This window comes from Myotis lucifugus, unplaced genomic scaffold, assembly GCF_000147115.1.
Source record: "Myotis lucifugus unplaced genomic scaffold, Myoluc2.0 scaffold_584, whole genome shotgun sequence".
In the NCBI taxonomy this organism is placed as follows: domain Eukaryota; kingdom Metazoa; phylum Chordata; class Mammalia; order Chiroptera; family Vespertilionidae; genus Myotis; species Myotis lucifugus.
The window spans coordinates 60,007-76,814 of NW_005871632.1; the positions used below are offsets into that span (position 1 = coordinate 60,007).

Consider the following 16,808-nt stretch of genomic DNA (forward strand, 5'->3'; position numbering starts at 1 on the left):
GTTATACCTCAATTTAAAAAAGTAACATTTCACAGGGAAATTGTATTTAATAGGTTAAAACACACATGTAAAACTTAATATTCATTGAAAATTGCTATTATAATTTTAAAGTCTATGATTCATACTTGATACAAATTTAAAGAATTTTATTATACTTCAATGGGGGGGCTAAAAGAATTAGTAAAAATAATGCCTATAAAGTTACACATTAAAGGAAATAAATATTTCAGCTTAAGCCTGTCAAAGTATCAAAAGGATTGTATTAACTTTTATATTGAGTGTGAGCAAAGTATTGTGCTAGAGGTTTTACACAGATTATTTCATGAAATCCTTATAACAATCTTTTGAGAATCCATTTTCCATATGAAGATATGAGAGGCTCACAATGGGTATGTAACTTGCTGAAGTTCATATGGTAAATGGAAAAGGCAAAATACTCAGCTAGATCTCATGGACTCCAAAATCCATGGCAATAATTTTTTTACTTCACTGAAAGGAGGTCACCTGATTGCTGGCTTTAGAAAGGGAAGTCTCACAGAATCTGAACAGGTGACAAGACCTTCAGACTTGGAATTCTACTACATCAAGTGAGTAAATTAGCGTCACTTACCATATCTGTAGCTTGATCTTCTTTCCTTGTAATTCAACAGTTTTGATCTTAAAGTCTATTCCTACAACATAGGAAAAACAAAACAAAAACAATATTTTAGACTGAAAGACCCACTGCTAAGTGCATAGCATCCTATCCTATATAATAAAACCCTAAAATGCAAATCGACTGAAAGGCGGGATGACTGGTGGAACAACCGGTCGCTATGATGCACACTGACCACCAGGGGGCAGACGCTCAACGCAGGAGCTGCCCCCAGCCCGCAGGCCTCAGGCGAGCCAAGGCAGGTGCCAGTGGGGGGCCCCAGATCACCCCACTGGTTGCCCCACAGATCGGCCCTGATCGCTGGCCAGGCCTAGGGACCCTACCCATGCATGAATTTTGTGCACTGGGCCTCTAGTAATGAATAAAGTAAAATCTATACCAAGTAATATAATCATGACATTTCAAGACATGAGAAATAAGAAATAAACTAGGCTAACGAAACAAACTAAATTAAACAATCAAGAATGACAAGTCTGAAAGCCTCAAAACTTCTTAAAAGCAACACTAGAATCCAAAATGCAAAAGGCCATCTGGGCCTTGAGCTTTTATTCAGAAAAATCTTAATTAAGAGTCAATTTCTTTTTTCTTTTTGTTAATCTCACTCGAGGATATTTTTCCATTGATTTTTAGAGAGAGTGGAAGGGAAAGGGAAAGAAAGAAACATTGATGTGAGAGAGACACATCAATTGGTTGCTTCCCATGCACACCCCAACCAGGGCCAGGGATCATGCCCTTGACCAGAATTGAACCCCAGACCCTTCAGTCCATAGGCTGACGCTCTATCCAATGAATCAAACCGGCTAAGGCAAAAGTCAATTTCTTTAATACAGGTCCACTTACTCTATCAACTACTAAAGAAGAATGGTGAAATATCCAACTATGTAATTATGGATTGCCTACTTTTCTTTCCAATTCTGTCAGTTTTTGCTTCAAGTATTTTGAAACTCTGTTATCCTATACTAGAGGCCCAGCGCACGAAATTGCGCGAGACCCAGACCTGCTGCACCGCAGGAACCAGTGTCAAGGCCTGCCGGCGCCACAGGCCCCATCAATGCACCTCCTGGTGACCAGTCGTTGGTCATTACGACCATTGAGTTTTTATTATATAGATAATAAAAGAGTAGTATGCAAATTGTCCCCTCAACCGGGAGTTTATCCAGTTCAGCCAGGGGGCGGGCCAGCCAGGGGAAGGGAGGGAGACCCTGGCTGGCAGTGGCCACCAGAGAAGGGAGGGAGACCCTGGCTGGCAGTGGCAAGCGGCTAGGGGAAGAGAGGGAGTAATTCCATGCACCGGTTTCTGGTTAAATATATAAATATGACAAATGGACACATTTATCATTATTAAAAAACCCTTCATTCTAATATCCCTTGCTCTGAAATATACTTTGTCTAATATTAATATAGCCACATGTGTGTTTTATTAGTAGCTTATTAGATATACTTCATTTTTTTAGTGGTTGTGCTAGGGTTTATAATATACATATTTAACACCACCATCTACCTTCAAACAGTTTTATATTGCTTCTTACATTAATACTAGAACTTTACAGTAGTATACTTGTATTTTCTCCCTCCTATTATTGGGCTTTTAAAAACCCGTACTTCTACTGGTTATATGTCTAAATTTTACTTTTTAAAACATTAATATTTTTGCTTTAAACATTCCATTGTCTTTGAAATATATTAAAATTTGAGAAAAAAAATTTTCCTTCTCCACATTTTTACAATTTCTTATCCTCTTCATGCTTTGTGTAGATTTGAGTTTCCATCTGGAGTAATTTTCTTCGGCCTAAAAAACTTCCCTGAACATTTTTAATAGTGTGCAAGACTGCCAGCAAGAAATTCTCCCAGCTTTTGTCTGGAAAATGTCTTTATTTTGCTTTCATTTTTGAAAGATATTTTTGTTAGGATTGTTTTCTAACTTGATAGTTTTTTCCTTTAAATGTTACTCCATTGTCTTCTGGCTTGCACTGTTTCTTTTTCCCCTTTCTCCCTTTAAGAGAAATGTAAATTTAAGAAACTTTAAAAAAAAACAATTTTAGAGAAAACTTGCAGAAATAGCAGCGTTCATGTATACTTTTTATCGATCTTCTCCTAATGTTAACACTTACACAATCATTTATCAGAAACAAGAAAGTCACACTGGTACAATGCACCTTTTCTGAGCACTTCTTTGTTTTCTGGCACTAAAGATGTTCCAGGAACATCTTGCATTTCTCCTACCTCAGCTCTGGGAATCAACCAGTTCTTTGAAGAGCCCTGGTTACTTTTATTGAAGATTTGTAGAGTCCGAGATCTGGACACTAAGCATGCCCTTTGCTACCAGAGTGTCATTACTTTGAGGCCTTCCCACAAAACAGAGGAAATATATTTATGTATACTAATCCATGCACATACACATATCTACAATTCCATACCTATCTATATGTATATATAAGATAATCAGTTCATACTGACACCTCTGATTGCAATCCAACAACACAAGAGTTCATCTAGACTTTCTCCTTTTCTTGTAACCCTCTTCTTTAACTATTAGAAACCTGGCTCTCAGTATTTAAAATCTGTTTACTTATATATTCAATCCTAGTATACAGTAAATCCTCTCAATGTAGTCAATAGGTTCTTGGAAACTGGAACTTTGACAGATGCCATTCTCAGAGGGCCACACCCACTCAGACTTGGAAAATTACACACCAATTCACCTAACATGCATATCTTTAGGATGTGGGAGGAAACCAGAGTACCTGGAGAAAACCCATACAGACATTGGGTGAATGTACAAACTCCACACAAGACAGTGGTCCTGGATTTTGCTTTTCATCCATGTTGTAATGAAAGAATGTTAAACAAAACTACATTACTTGAGGACCTGCTACATACATAAAGTAGTTTCAGACTTGCTAACCAATGCCCTATGAGAAACTAGATTTGTTAAATACTTGTATACAATTTTCTTTTTATCTTTAGTGTTACAGTATCTAATCAAAATACTATTTTCTAAAATTACTTTGATATATTTATATTCCCCCCCCCCCTCTGGCTTAAGATTTCTCTTCATAAATGGTTGGATTAGGATATGAGCCAGTGTATCCTACCTAGGTTCATTAGGTCTATGGAATTATAGCTTTCATCATATTTGGAAAATTTTCAGCCATTGTTTCTTCTGCAACCACAGCTCCCCACCTCTGAGTCTTAGACTCTAAATGTACATATATTAGACTACTTGATAATGTCACATATCACTGAGGCTTTTTCCTCCCAGCTCCCCCTACCCATGCTTCATTTTTAATAAGTTTCTATTACCCTTTCACTGATCTTTTCTTCTGCAGTGCCTAATCTGCTATTAAGCCCATCTACTGTATTTTTCAATTCTAGAAGTTCTAATGGGTCTTTTTTACATCTTGTATTTCTCTCATGCTCACACTTTCCTTTAAATGCAACATCTGTCTTCTAAATTTATCAACCCTGTCATTTCTAGGTCTATTTCCATTTACTGATTTTTCTACTAGTTAAGGGCTACATTTTTCTATTTCATCATTATGTCTAGTTATTTTGGACTAGAGGCCCAGTGCACAAAAATTTGTGCACTCAGGGGTAAGGGGTCCCTCAGCCTGGCCTGTGCCCTCTCGCAGTCTGGGACCCCTCGGGGGATGACCACCTGCTGGCTTAGGCCTGCTCCCCAGGGGATTGGGCCTAAGATGGCAATCAGACATCCCTCTGGCAGCCCAGCAGCCCTCGGGGGATGTCCATTTGCCAGCAGGGAGCAGACCTAAGCTGCAGTCAGACATCCTTAGCGCTGCTGAGGAGGCAGGAGAGGCTCCCACCACCACTGCTGTACTGGCAGCCATCAGCCTGGCTTGTGGCTGAGCAGAGGTCCCCCCTGTGAGAGCACACTGACCACCAGAGGGCAGCTCCTGCATTGAGCGTCTGCCCCCTGATGGTCAGTATGTGTCATAGTGACCAGTCATTCCCAGTCTTTCTGCTGTTAGGGTCAGTTTGCATATTACCCTTTTACTATATAGGATAGAGGCCTGGTGCACGGGTGGGGGCCGGCTGGTTTGCCCTGAAGGGTCATCCGGATCAGGGTGGAGGTCCTGCTTGGGTGCCTGGCCAGCCTGGATGACAGGCTGATGGCTCTTTGCAGCTGGTCACACCCCCTTCAGGGTAGGGATCCCCACTGGGGTGCCTGGCTAGCCTGGGTGAGGGGCTGAGGGCCGTTTTCAGGCTGGCAGGCGACTGAAGCTCCCAGCCTCTTTTTTTTTTTATTCTGGGATTTATTTACCTTCTATAGCTGTCACTGGAGCTGAGAGCCGGCTCCAGCTCTGAGGCCCGGCTGGCTGAAAGCAGGTATCTGGGTTTGTTTAGCTTCTATAATTGAAACTCTGTTGCCATCACTAGCGCTCTAAGCTCTGAGGCCCCGGCTGGCTGAAAGCAGGTATCTGGGGTTTGTTTAGCTTCTATAATTGCAATATTGTTGCATAGACTGGAGCTCAAAGCTGGGCCGCAGCAGGTGGGAACCTTGGCTTCCTCCATCACTGGAGCAAGCAAGCCTCATGTTTGCTTCAGCTGCGTGGCTGCCGGCTGCCATCTTTGTTGGCTGTTAATTTGCATATCCTGCTGATTAGCCAATGGGAAGCATAGCGGAGGTATGGTTAATTACCATGTTTGTCTATTATTAGATAGGATTAGATTAACATTTTGTGTATTTTGTCAATGCATGAATTTTTTATTTAAATAAATTTTAAACATCCATTGCTTCTTTTTAAAAATACATTTTTATTGATTTTAGAGAGAGAAGGGAGAGGGAGAAACGGAAACATCAATTAGCTGCCTCCTGCATGCTCCCTACAGGGGATCGAACTCACAACCTGGGCATGTACCCTGACCAGGAATGAAATCGGCAACCTCTTGGTACATGGGACCATGCTCAACAGAGATACACTGGCCAGGGCAATGTATGGATTTTTTAAATGTTAAGTTTTGTTCAGGTAGGCAGCTAACTTAGTTGAGAATCACCCTAATCCTTTTGAGGCCTGTTTTTTCAGCACAGTTTTAGAGTAGGGCTGGAGTAGCCTTTTCTCTCGAGTTACTTTAGCCCTACTCCTAAGGAATGCCATTTCTGGGGTCTCTTCCAAATGGCCCTGATATTCAATGAAATCTCTCCACTCTAGCTGGTCAGGACTAAAATATCTCCTAACTCATTATAAACCTCAATACTTTTACCAGCTCTCTGGTAATTGTTCTTCTCCCAATAGCTGTTGTTTATCCAGCCCATGGAGCCCCATGCAGCTTAATATCCAGCCAAAGACTCAAAGGAACTCCTCTGCAGATTTCTAGATCTGTTTGTATAACTCCATCTTCAATGGTAATTAATTCCAGCCTCCCATCTCTTATTTCTATTTCCTTGGCCCAACAGGACTGCCTTGCTTTGTTTAGATCCTGCACTGGAATCTAGTTTAGACAGCCAGGGAGATAGCAGAGCTCAATTTGTTTTCCTTCTCTCGGGGATTGCAGTCCTGCCCTGCCTGTTACCAAATTTCTAAAAAAAAGCTGTTTCATGTGTTTTGTCCAGTTACCTAGCTGTTTATGGCCAAAGGATAGTCTAGTACCAGTTACTCTGTAATATCTAGAAGTGAAAGTTCTCAACAGCTTTACTGTCTTCTAAAGATGAAGCAATCCTTAATCTCTTTTGGAATATGTTCAAAATAATTTGAGAACCCAACGAAAATCATGGATCCTTTGCTCAGTCCCTCTGCCTTCTATTGTTTCATGGTGTTATGATTTATCATTCTTTCAAGGGTGTAGGGCCAATTTTTATTTCCTGAAAACTTGCTAAGGTTGGAATTAAAATATTTGAGCCAGGGAAGTCTGTTTTTTGTTGTTGTTGTTGTTTTACTTTTTTATAGAGTGTCTCCTTTGATCAAACTTCAGAAAAAAATCCAGCTACTATTCTTTCTTCACATGTGGCAGCAGATATTTCTCATATCTTCATGGCAACATACTGGCCGTTTGATACTACAGATTTAAGAAACAAAGCCTAAGTAATCTGGACTTGTACCTGATTTCTTAATTTGCTTTTTTTCATTATATAATTATTAAAAAGCAAATTATTTTATTTTACTACTCCCAATCTAGCCACCAGCAACAGTGATACGGAATTATAGATATATATGTGGTAGTCTTCCTTATCTGTGGAGCATACGTTCCAAGACTCTCAGTGGATGCCATGCATAGTACTCATGGATAGTACCAAACCCTACATATATGGTGTTTGATAAAGTTTAACTTATAAATTAGGCACAGTAAGAAATTAGTAACAATAGCTAATAACAAAAATAGATTATAATATATTGTAATAAAATTTATGTGAATGTGGTCACTTGTTTTAGTAGATCCCTTGCTGAAGTCTTCATATAGGCTCAATGCTTTCTGGTGCAACAAGCTGCTGTCAATTGGGAATGCTTTTTCTGTTCACGTCTTCCACACACAAACTTAATGCCTTAATGCCTTTTCCATATTAACCAAGCATTTAATCATGCACTGTGGCCATAATTTTTTGTTTGTTTACAATGCAAAAGCAAAACTAGCACAAATTTCTTTTTCCTTCTTCACAATTTCAAGGATAGCAGATTCATTCTTACCAGATCTTAGCAACTTCAGCATACAATTTTTTTCTTTCCTTATTAAGTCAAGAACTTTCACCTTTTCACTTAAACGAAGTCCTCTTTGAAGTCTCTCTTTAGAATATCTGAATTGCCAGCATCACTATTCTTGAGTTTTGGGGCCATTAAGTAAAATAACCACCTGTGATTGAGCAGCAGTTGATCTGATAACTAACATAGCCACTAAGTGACTAACTGGGAAGGTCTAGTACACAGTGCTGACACTCTGGACAAAGGGATGATTGACTTCCTGGGTTGGATGGGGCAGGACAGAGCATTGTGAAATTTCACCATTGCTACTCAGAAAGATGTGTGATTTAAAACTGATTAATTATTTCTGGAATTTTCCATTTCATGTTTTTGAACCAAAGTTGACTGCAGGTAACTGAAATTGCAGAAAGCAAAACTATGGATAAGGAGGGGCTACTGTATTTCACATACATACCTACTCATTCTTCTCTAACTGCTGTTAAAAACTGGCACTTTCCTAGATTACTAGTCCTTGGAGCATAAGCCAGTCCTGGCAGGCCAGATGCATGTAAGTTAATACCTCCTCAAAAATCACCATACTCAACAATAAGTACTTACTGATTTAAGTAATGGAGGAGGTTGAGAAGGTAGAGACAGAGTAAACAGGAAAGAAGAGCATTTTAAGATGCTTGATATTTATTAAAAATCTATTGATCAGAATGTAAAGGTTTATTTCTGAACTCTCAATCAATTCTAATCCACTGATCTGTATGTCTATCTTCATACTAGTACCACACTGTCTTGATTACTATAGCTTTCGTGTAAGTTTTGAAATCAGATAGTATGTCTTCAACTTTGTGCTTCTTTTTCAAGATTATTTTGGCTATTCTGGGTCCCCTGAATTTTCATGACTCTTAGAGCCACTTGGCAACTTCTAAAAATAAGTTAGCTAGGATTTTAGTAGGAACTGCATTGAATCTGTAGATCACTTTGGGCAGTACTGCCATCTTGCCTTCTGATCCACGAAAATTGGGTATCTTTCCATTTGCTTAAATCTTCTTTAATCTTTTTGAACAGTGTTTTCAGTATGCAAGTCTTGTACTTCTTATGTTAAATTTATTCCTAAATACTGATTCTTTTTGATGCTATTATAAATGGAATTATTGTCTTAATTACATTGCTAGTGTATAGAAATACATTTGATTTCTGTATATTGCTCTTGTATCCCACTATAGACTTTTTTCTTTTAAATGATCAAAGTGTTCCCTCCCTTTTTTGGTTTTGGTTTGTTTTTTTTTATTGATTTTAGAGAGAGAAAGAGACAAAAGGAGAGAAATATCGATCAGCTGCCTCCTGCATGCCTCCTACTAGGAATTGAGCTGGCAACTAGGGCATATACTCTGACTAGGAATCGAACTAGCAACCTTTCTGTACATGGGACAACATTCAACCAACTGCACCACACAGTCCAAGACCCATTTATAGACTTTTAGAAAGCAAAGCATTAAAATTGCAAGTGACGACAAAAGTCATTCTAACAAAAAATAATTCCATCCAAGTAAACAAAAGCTGACATTACATAGTAATTTATATCATAAAAGGCCTGTGGTCGTGACGCCGTAATGGTGGAATGACCAAACAACCAGTCACCAGGAGGTGCTGGAGCACCTCTGGGGCTCTCTCCCCACCCCCCCGGGGAGCCAGCAGCGTCCGTGGAGCGTGTGAGGCATCGTGGGGCAGTGGACATGGCCCTGATGGCAGGCTAGGCCTAGGGGACCCTACACGCACATGACTTAATCGTGCGCTGGGCCTCTAGTCTATAATAATAAAAGCATAATATGCTAATTAGACCGGACAGCCTAACAACCTTCCAGACGTCATTCCGGACATCCTTCCTGATGAAGCCATGGGGGCGGGGGCTAAGGCAGAGGCGGTTAGAGGTGATCAGTCAGGCAGGCAAGCAGTTAGGGGTGATCAGGCAGGCAGGCAGAGGTGGTTAGGGGCGATGAGGCAGGCAGGCGTGTGGTTAGGGGCGATGAGGCAGGCAGGCGTGTGGTTAGAGGCAATGAGGCAGGCAGGCAAGCAGTTAGGGGCGATGAGGCAGGCAGGTGAGTGGTTAGGGGCAATGAGGCAGGCAGGCAGAGGCGGTTAGGGGCGATGAGGCAGGCAGACAGAGTGGGTTAGGAGCCAGCGGTCCCAGAATGCGGGAGGATGCAGGCCAGGCTGTGGGGGACTCCCCCCTGCCCACCCCCGTACACGAATTTCATGCACCAGGCCTCTAATATATAATAAAGCCCCCAAATTGCTGAATCTATAATAAAGCCCCCAAATTGCTGAATCTCTAGGTATAAGTCAAGATGAAGAAAGTCTTATTTGTTATGTACTAATTTTAGAGAAACTCCCTTAATTCATAAGGTCGTTAAGATTCTTAGAAGTAGTATAGTTAGAGAAGACAGCTGGGAAATCTGAAAAATTCCACAATACTAGTTAGTAGACAATAATATAAAAACAAGAAGAGCAACACCATAAAACCAAAGAATTAACATGTTTCTCTGTACACAAAAGATATGCCTTTTGTCACCCAGCTAGAAAAAGTTAAATTTTCTCATTTGAAAATATGATTATCTGTTAGGTTATATACCGTACATCAATAAAAAATACAAGTCCTGTGTGAATTCACTTTAGGAATTAAGAAAGGCAGTATGGAGCACAATAATTAAGAGGACACTGGCAAACACGGTCTCTGGCTCTGCCGCATACTAGCTGTGTTGCACTGGGTGAAACTTGAACCTCTCTAGATGTACCTCTGGTTTCCCCAACTACAGTATGAATTACGATTTCCAATATGTTGTGAGGATTAAATGAGTCCACGCGTAGATAGCCTATTATGTTAAAAACCCCCAATGAAGCTATTAAATTGGTTCTGAGTACTACTCTAGCTACTCAACTTCAGCCTTCTCCCAGTCTAATGCTTTGCCACTAGTGAGACAAACTCCATCCTCCTTGCGGCCTGTCCTTATCTTTTTCTCCTGATTAGGCATCTTGATCCAGTCCAAACTGTATCCCAGACAACAGCAAACAGCATGACTCTTAGGTCAGCAACTCTCTTGTGAATTTTCCCCGAATTTGCTCACTTATCTCCAAAACTCTGTCTGCTTTCCGCTTCCCATTCCCTTTTATGGATATTACAACTTGTCACATAATAAAAGTTATTTTATTTTTTAAAATATATTTTTATTGATTTCAGAGAGGAAGGGAGATAGAAACATGAATGATGAGAATCACTCATCGGCTGCCTCCTGCACGCCCTCTACTGGGGATTGAGCCCACAATCCGGGCAAGTGCCCTCGGCCGGAATCGAACCTGGGACCCCCTTCAGTCTGCAGGCATATGCTCTATCTACTGAGCCAAACCAGCCAGGGCAATAAAAGTTATTTTAAACTGTTAAAAAATGAGTTCATATACTATCTCTAAAGGTCACCAAATCGTCAGAATCTAGGACTTTTTGATTAACTGTTTCAAATTTACTAATGCATAATGTTTACTCTCCACATAATATCATGACAACCTGTCATTTGTCATGATACTTTTACATCGGAATACTTTGCAATGGTATTTGTTTATTCTGTATTAGATAAAAACACAACTACTTTAAATTTCTGCTAAGTTATTTGGCTTCCACAAACCTTTACCTCCTCCTCACCTCTAGCTTTCAGCTCACATTTTGTTTCGTCTAAAAAACAACAAAAACCCTTTCAAGCATCTCTTCTCTAGCTTATTTTTCAGAAGACAAAACATCTGCTTAAACAAGTTAAATTTGCACTGATTCATTTAGGATACCACCAGCCAAAGCACAACACCACTTCATTCCAGCAGAGTAATGGAATTTGAACATTGTTGGTATGTCTCTTGACAAATAGTTCCAATAAAACAGTGTAAACTTAACTACAAAGAGAGATTGCAAATCCAGTAAAAGATGCAGTGAAAAATGATAGGGGAGAACTACAAAGCCACTGACAAATGAGGAATGAATATAGAACTAGAAACAGAATGACAGCACAAATGGACTTAAAAATAAAATTATATGAACAAAATATTAAGAGTCCCTGAAAATGAATGCTTTAAAATATATTTTAATGACTCTATGTTCACACTATAAAAGTCAAAAATAAGTTTAAAGGATCTTATTTACACAATTTTGTCAGAAAAAGTAGGCCAACACACACTAGAGTCTCTCTCAATGCTAAATGGTAACTAAGAATTAAAATTACAATCTAAATTTTGTCAAATACAAGATAAAACCTGCTTTCATAAGTTTCATTTAATTTCTCTACAAGTTCCAAACATTTTTGTTTTCCATCATTTGCTAGGAAAATGTTTACTGTTTTGAATGAATTTCCTTTAAATGACTTTTCTCATTACCATTATTTCATACATTATCCTATCATTTCACTTTTCATTTATGTCAGTCTCTCCTTGATTATAAACTGAATTAGAAACCAGAGAAGTAATGAAAGAAGTATACCACCAATTCTCAAACTTTTTGTCTGAAGACCCCCTTATACTCCTAAAATTACTGAGGATCCCAAAAAGTTTTTGTTTATGTGAGTAATATCAATTTATATTTACTATACTAGGGATTAAAACTAAGAAAAAATTTATTTTAAAATAATAGACCCATAAATAAACTTTTTATGAAAAAAAATATTTTCCAAAACAAAAATAAACTAGTGAGAAGAGTGGCATGATTTTGTAGTTTTGCAAATTTAATGTCCAGCTTAATAGACAACTGGATTTTCATATCTGCTTCTGCAATCTGTTGCAATATGCTATTTTGGTTGAAACATATGAAGAATATGAAAAAAGTCTAGTTGCATACAGATATGTAGTTGGAAAGGGAGGAGCATTTTCAGAGCCTATTCAGATAATTCTAAATATTCTTCTTGGACACTATAAAAGTCAATAACTTATAGTTTCTTAGAGATTAATTGCAATGTGGAATCTGAAACCTTAGCAATGAATATTTCATATTACATTAAATCTACCTGTTACTTTATACTTTGATTGGATCTTTTTATCCATGCATGATTTTATATCACCATGTATTGGTCATTTGGAAAATATTGGTTCACTACACAGTTCTTCCAAATGTTGACACATTTCATTACACAATATGAAAAAAATCATATTCATTAATATTACCATGGACATCATCAGGGGAATCTCCTAAGTACTGGAAACCTGTCAAGCTCATAGAGGGAGACAAAAATTTTCCAATAAGAATGTATTGTCAGATGAAAAATGTTTTTAAATATATGAGATCATAGAGAGGCATAACACAAATCAGAAATTCTTAATTTCAAACCGCCACTGAAATATAAGGAGGTGCATCAGTGGTCCTAGTCATAGTGTACAGTATTCTCTTGAGGAATATGTATGAACTGATATACTAACTGCTCTCCAAAAAAAAACTTATTAAAAACAAAACATAAAACCTCTACAAAAGAGGTGTGTGATGTCATTAAGTTTGCTTAGCTGGCTTTAATTAAACCCTGCCCACACAGTCTGAGAAAAATGACTCAGCAAGACTCAGCCCATATGTTAACAAGAGTTAAGAGATTAACACTATTAAGTTAAACACATATTTCTCTAACATGCCCAATTTACAAATATAGAAAGAGGCTCAGAGGTTAAATGACTTGCTCAAGCTCACAAATTAACTCTGATTAGAACCCTGCCTCTTGGCTCAATATTCTAATATATTTGGCACTAAAAGACCATTTCCAGGAAAAATTAAAGGCTCATGGTCACTGATAGGCCCTTTTATAGTCTCCCATGCTCCTTAAAGATTAAATCACTCAATGTATATATGAGTTTAAATACATCTTGATAAATCTTTAACTAGAAAATTCAACTACAATCCATTCTGCATATTATCTGGGCCAGCCATCTTTTTTTAAATTTAAATGTCACATTCCTCTCAAACCTTCAATGGGATTCAAATCCTTAGCAAGGACTTCCAGGCTCTGCTTGATCTGGCCAACACCTGCTCTTCAACATCTGTTTCAGTTCCCCTTCCTGACTCACACCAGAAACACAGACCTTCTTTCAGTGTTTGCACTCAATAGCCTACTTTACTCACCAAGGACCTTTCTGTGACTATTTCCTCTGCCTGGGATGTCCTTCCTCTCCTTACTCTTTTCTCCTACCTTACCCCAATAACATCTCAGATATTGGCATAAATGTCAGTTTCTTAGTAGGGAGAGCATTTCCTGATCCACCTGCCCATGCCCTGAAATAGATTAAGAATAAGAACCTCCATTTATTCTGATTTCACATTTCTGGTTTGGTGTTTTTGTTTATTTGATGAATATTTATCATCCCACCAAACTGCTGCAGGTAAGGGGACCACTAAATCTGTTTGACCAGAAGAGTCTTCATTTGTCATGTTTCCCAACATCCTGTCCACATGTATTAACTGCCTCAGATTTTACACTTTTAACACAGTTGCTTTAAAGTAAGTGGAGAGGGTTTAGTAGACCTTCAATTGGTACTAAAAATTCTGCCAAGGACTTACACTGTTATGTGAGACAAATGTGCAATGTAAACAGCAACACATGGTTAAATCTAAAAAGATGACCAGTGATAACCTGTCCCTTTCCCAATCCTCTACAAATGCAAAATACATTTCCCCTTCCAGCACAGCAAGCTGATATCAAGTGTAATAAAAAGCAGCCAACTCCTTCTGGTCTTAACAGATGTTAGGAGGAGAATGTTTAAAACTGTTGCTTCAACAGGATGCAAAAAAAGTCATCAGGTTACCAGTCAATGGAATAGGAAACATGGAAAATTATATGTATACATGAAATGTGCATGAGCAGTCCTTTCGGGATATACAGAGAGAGTATAAATGCTTTGGCTACAATGATTTGATCATTATTTTATAGTGTATATCTGTAACTAATCTAGATATTTTGCAATAAGCCTTTTCAATAATTTACTCAGAGAAAGTTTATATTTAAAGTGACAACACTGACATAAATAAGCAAGTCTGAAGAAACATTAGCATTTAATCCAAGTTAGTAGTTACTGTAACACTGAAGATGAAAACATACAGCTGCAAAAGATGCCTTTACAAAACATTCTAATGCTTCTTTAATAAAATGAGTGTTTTGAATTGATTTTTCATTTTTTCAATTCTACGATTTCTTGCCCATTAAAAAAAAGAATAATTATTCATCTGTTGGATTCATTACCACAAGAACTTCACAACGAGATCACAAATACAAGTGTATAACCATCATGTTTCAAAAAGAAAAACCATCATCCCATTAATAGCATGGTATCTTTTATCCAATTCATGGAATCAAAATAAAGCTTTTGGAAGTTCATTCTATTGAAAATAAAACATCTGATAACATTGTACTGTGAATATTATTTGTGAATTCAATAAAAAGTATATAACACTGAAGATAATTTTTTTCTTTTAGTGATAATGAGAATACAAATTCTAGTGGTTTAGTATCATGGTAAAAACAGTGTTCCCACTAAGCAAAAAATAAATAAAAAATCCTACAGAACAAAAAACATACTTGGAATGACTGTGGAATACACATTATTCACAACTGCATACAAAAAGGTTACAATATGCTATCAACTAAAACATAAGCTAAAATTTAGAAATAGTGACTGAACTATAAAATTTATTATCAACCTGATAATTGTCACACACTTGGGTGCAAGGCAGCATGCAACTTCTATTGCATGTGTCGCCAATCATATTTTGGTAATGTTTTTACCTGTAAAGAACTACTTTGTAAATTTTTATAAATGAGTCTTCTAAATTTTGCTTACATTTTTAAATCAGTTGGAAGTATTAAAGTATTCAAAGAATTAAAGTGCCCAAAGAATCTTCAGGTTTTTAGGTCTCTGGTAATTGCAGTTATTGAAAATAAAAGCTTGCAAACAGCAAGTACCAAATCAAAGCATCTACAATCTCCAATTTATCAATCCTAAAATACAACTTAGAGGACTGCAGAAAATTATATTTTTAAAAAAGCAACACAACCATGTGAAAAAAACATTCTTCAGAAAAATACAAGAGACAGGGCATTAGAGATATAGCTAATAAAGTTATATGAATACCACAAAAAAAATATTCTTCCTGGGTCATGATTTTAACAGTCAAATACTGTATTTGATACTAAGAAAAAGTTTGCGCTAACAAATACATTCATTTTTTATGTTATTTTATTTTTTGTTAATCTTCACCAGAGGAAAATATCTTCTCAGGGAGGGAGCGAGAAACATCAACTGGTTGCCTCCCGCACACACCCCACCAGAGGATGGGGAGTGAACCCAGAAACCCAGGCACATGCCCTTGGATCAGAAATCGAACCCGAGATCCTTTGGTGCTCGGGCCAGTGCTCTAACCACTTAGCATATCGGCCAGAGCTACATTCATTTCTTTTTTTCTTTTTTTTGCTATATTCATTTTTTAAAAAATAATCTTGTCTATTTAAAAATGCATACCCAGGTTTTTGTGTGCATTTCGGGGGGGGGGGTAAGAGACAAAGATAGAGGGAGAAATGTCAATTTGTTGTTCCACTTATTTATGTAGTCTTTGGTTGATTATTGAATGTGCCCTTACTGGGGATAGAACCTGCAACCTTGGTGTGTCAGGATAATGCTCTAACCAAATGATCTACCGGCCAGGGGCACATACTCATTTTTTAAAAAAATATATTTTATTGATTTTTTACAGAGAGGAAGGGAGAGGGACAGAGAGCTAGAAACATCGATGAGAGAGAAATATCGATCAGCTGCCTCCTGCACACCCCCTACTGGGGATATGCCCGCAACCAAGGTACATGCCCTTGACCGGAATCGAACCTGGGACCCTTCAGTCCAAAGGCCGATGCTCTATCCACTGAGTCAAACCGGTTAGGGCCACATACTCATTTTTTAAAATAACTTTTGAAACCTGTTTTTGAATAGACAAAAAACAGTATCAAATATTTCAATAAAAATCAGCCCTCGACATAAGGGTTTGTAAATATATACATTTTGACAAATGATGTAACTATTTTTAGCACTCTCTTGTTCATGGTTTCCCCAAGACCCAGCACAATGCCCACAGTGCTTCCTAACTGAACAGCTCATCCCTTCAACCTTTCCAATAGTTTATACAGATTAGAGACCTGATATAAATGAATTCACAAATAAGGGGGGAACCTTCTGTCACCTACTATAAACTATTTCAGTTAAAGATATTATCAATTACTAGTTACCCAAATTAGAAATCTAACTGATTCCTTGCTCTCACCAATCTTGTCCCCAACATCTAATCACAATAAATCAAATCTATTTCTTTTTAAAAATATATGTATTTTTATTTCCAAGAAGAAGGGAGAGGGAGAGATAGAAACATCAATGATGAGAGAGAATCATTTATCAGCTGCCTCCTGCACACATCGAGCCTTCAACCTGGGCATGTGCCCTGATCAGGAACTAAACTGTGA

The 16,808-nt window shown here is 38.0% G+C and overlaps 1 protein-coding gene across 4 annotated transcripts in view; it reads right to left on the reverse strand.

Moving 5' to 3' along the window:
* Positions 1-16,808, reverse strand: part of RAB10 (RAB10, member RAS oncogene family) — a 46,476-nt gene that overhangs the window by 14,913 nt on the left and 14,755 nt on the right. For all 4 annotated transcript variants that reach the window (XM_006104582.3, XM_014446881.2, XM_023745816.1 and 1 more), the window contains exon 2: positions 611-671. In XM_006104582.3, the coding sequence (XP_006104644.1) occupies positions 611-671 (61 nt within the window). The remainder of the gene's footprint in view (positions 1-610; positions 672-16,808) is intronic.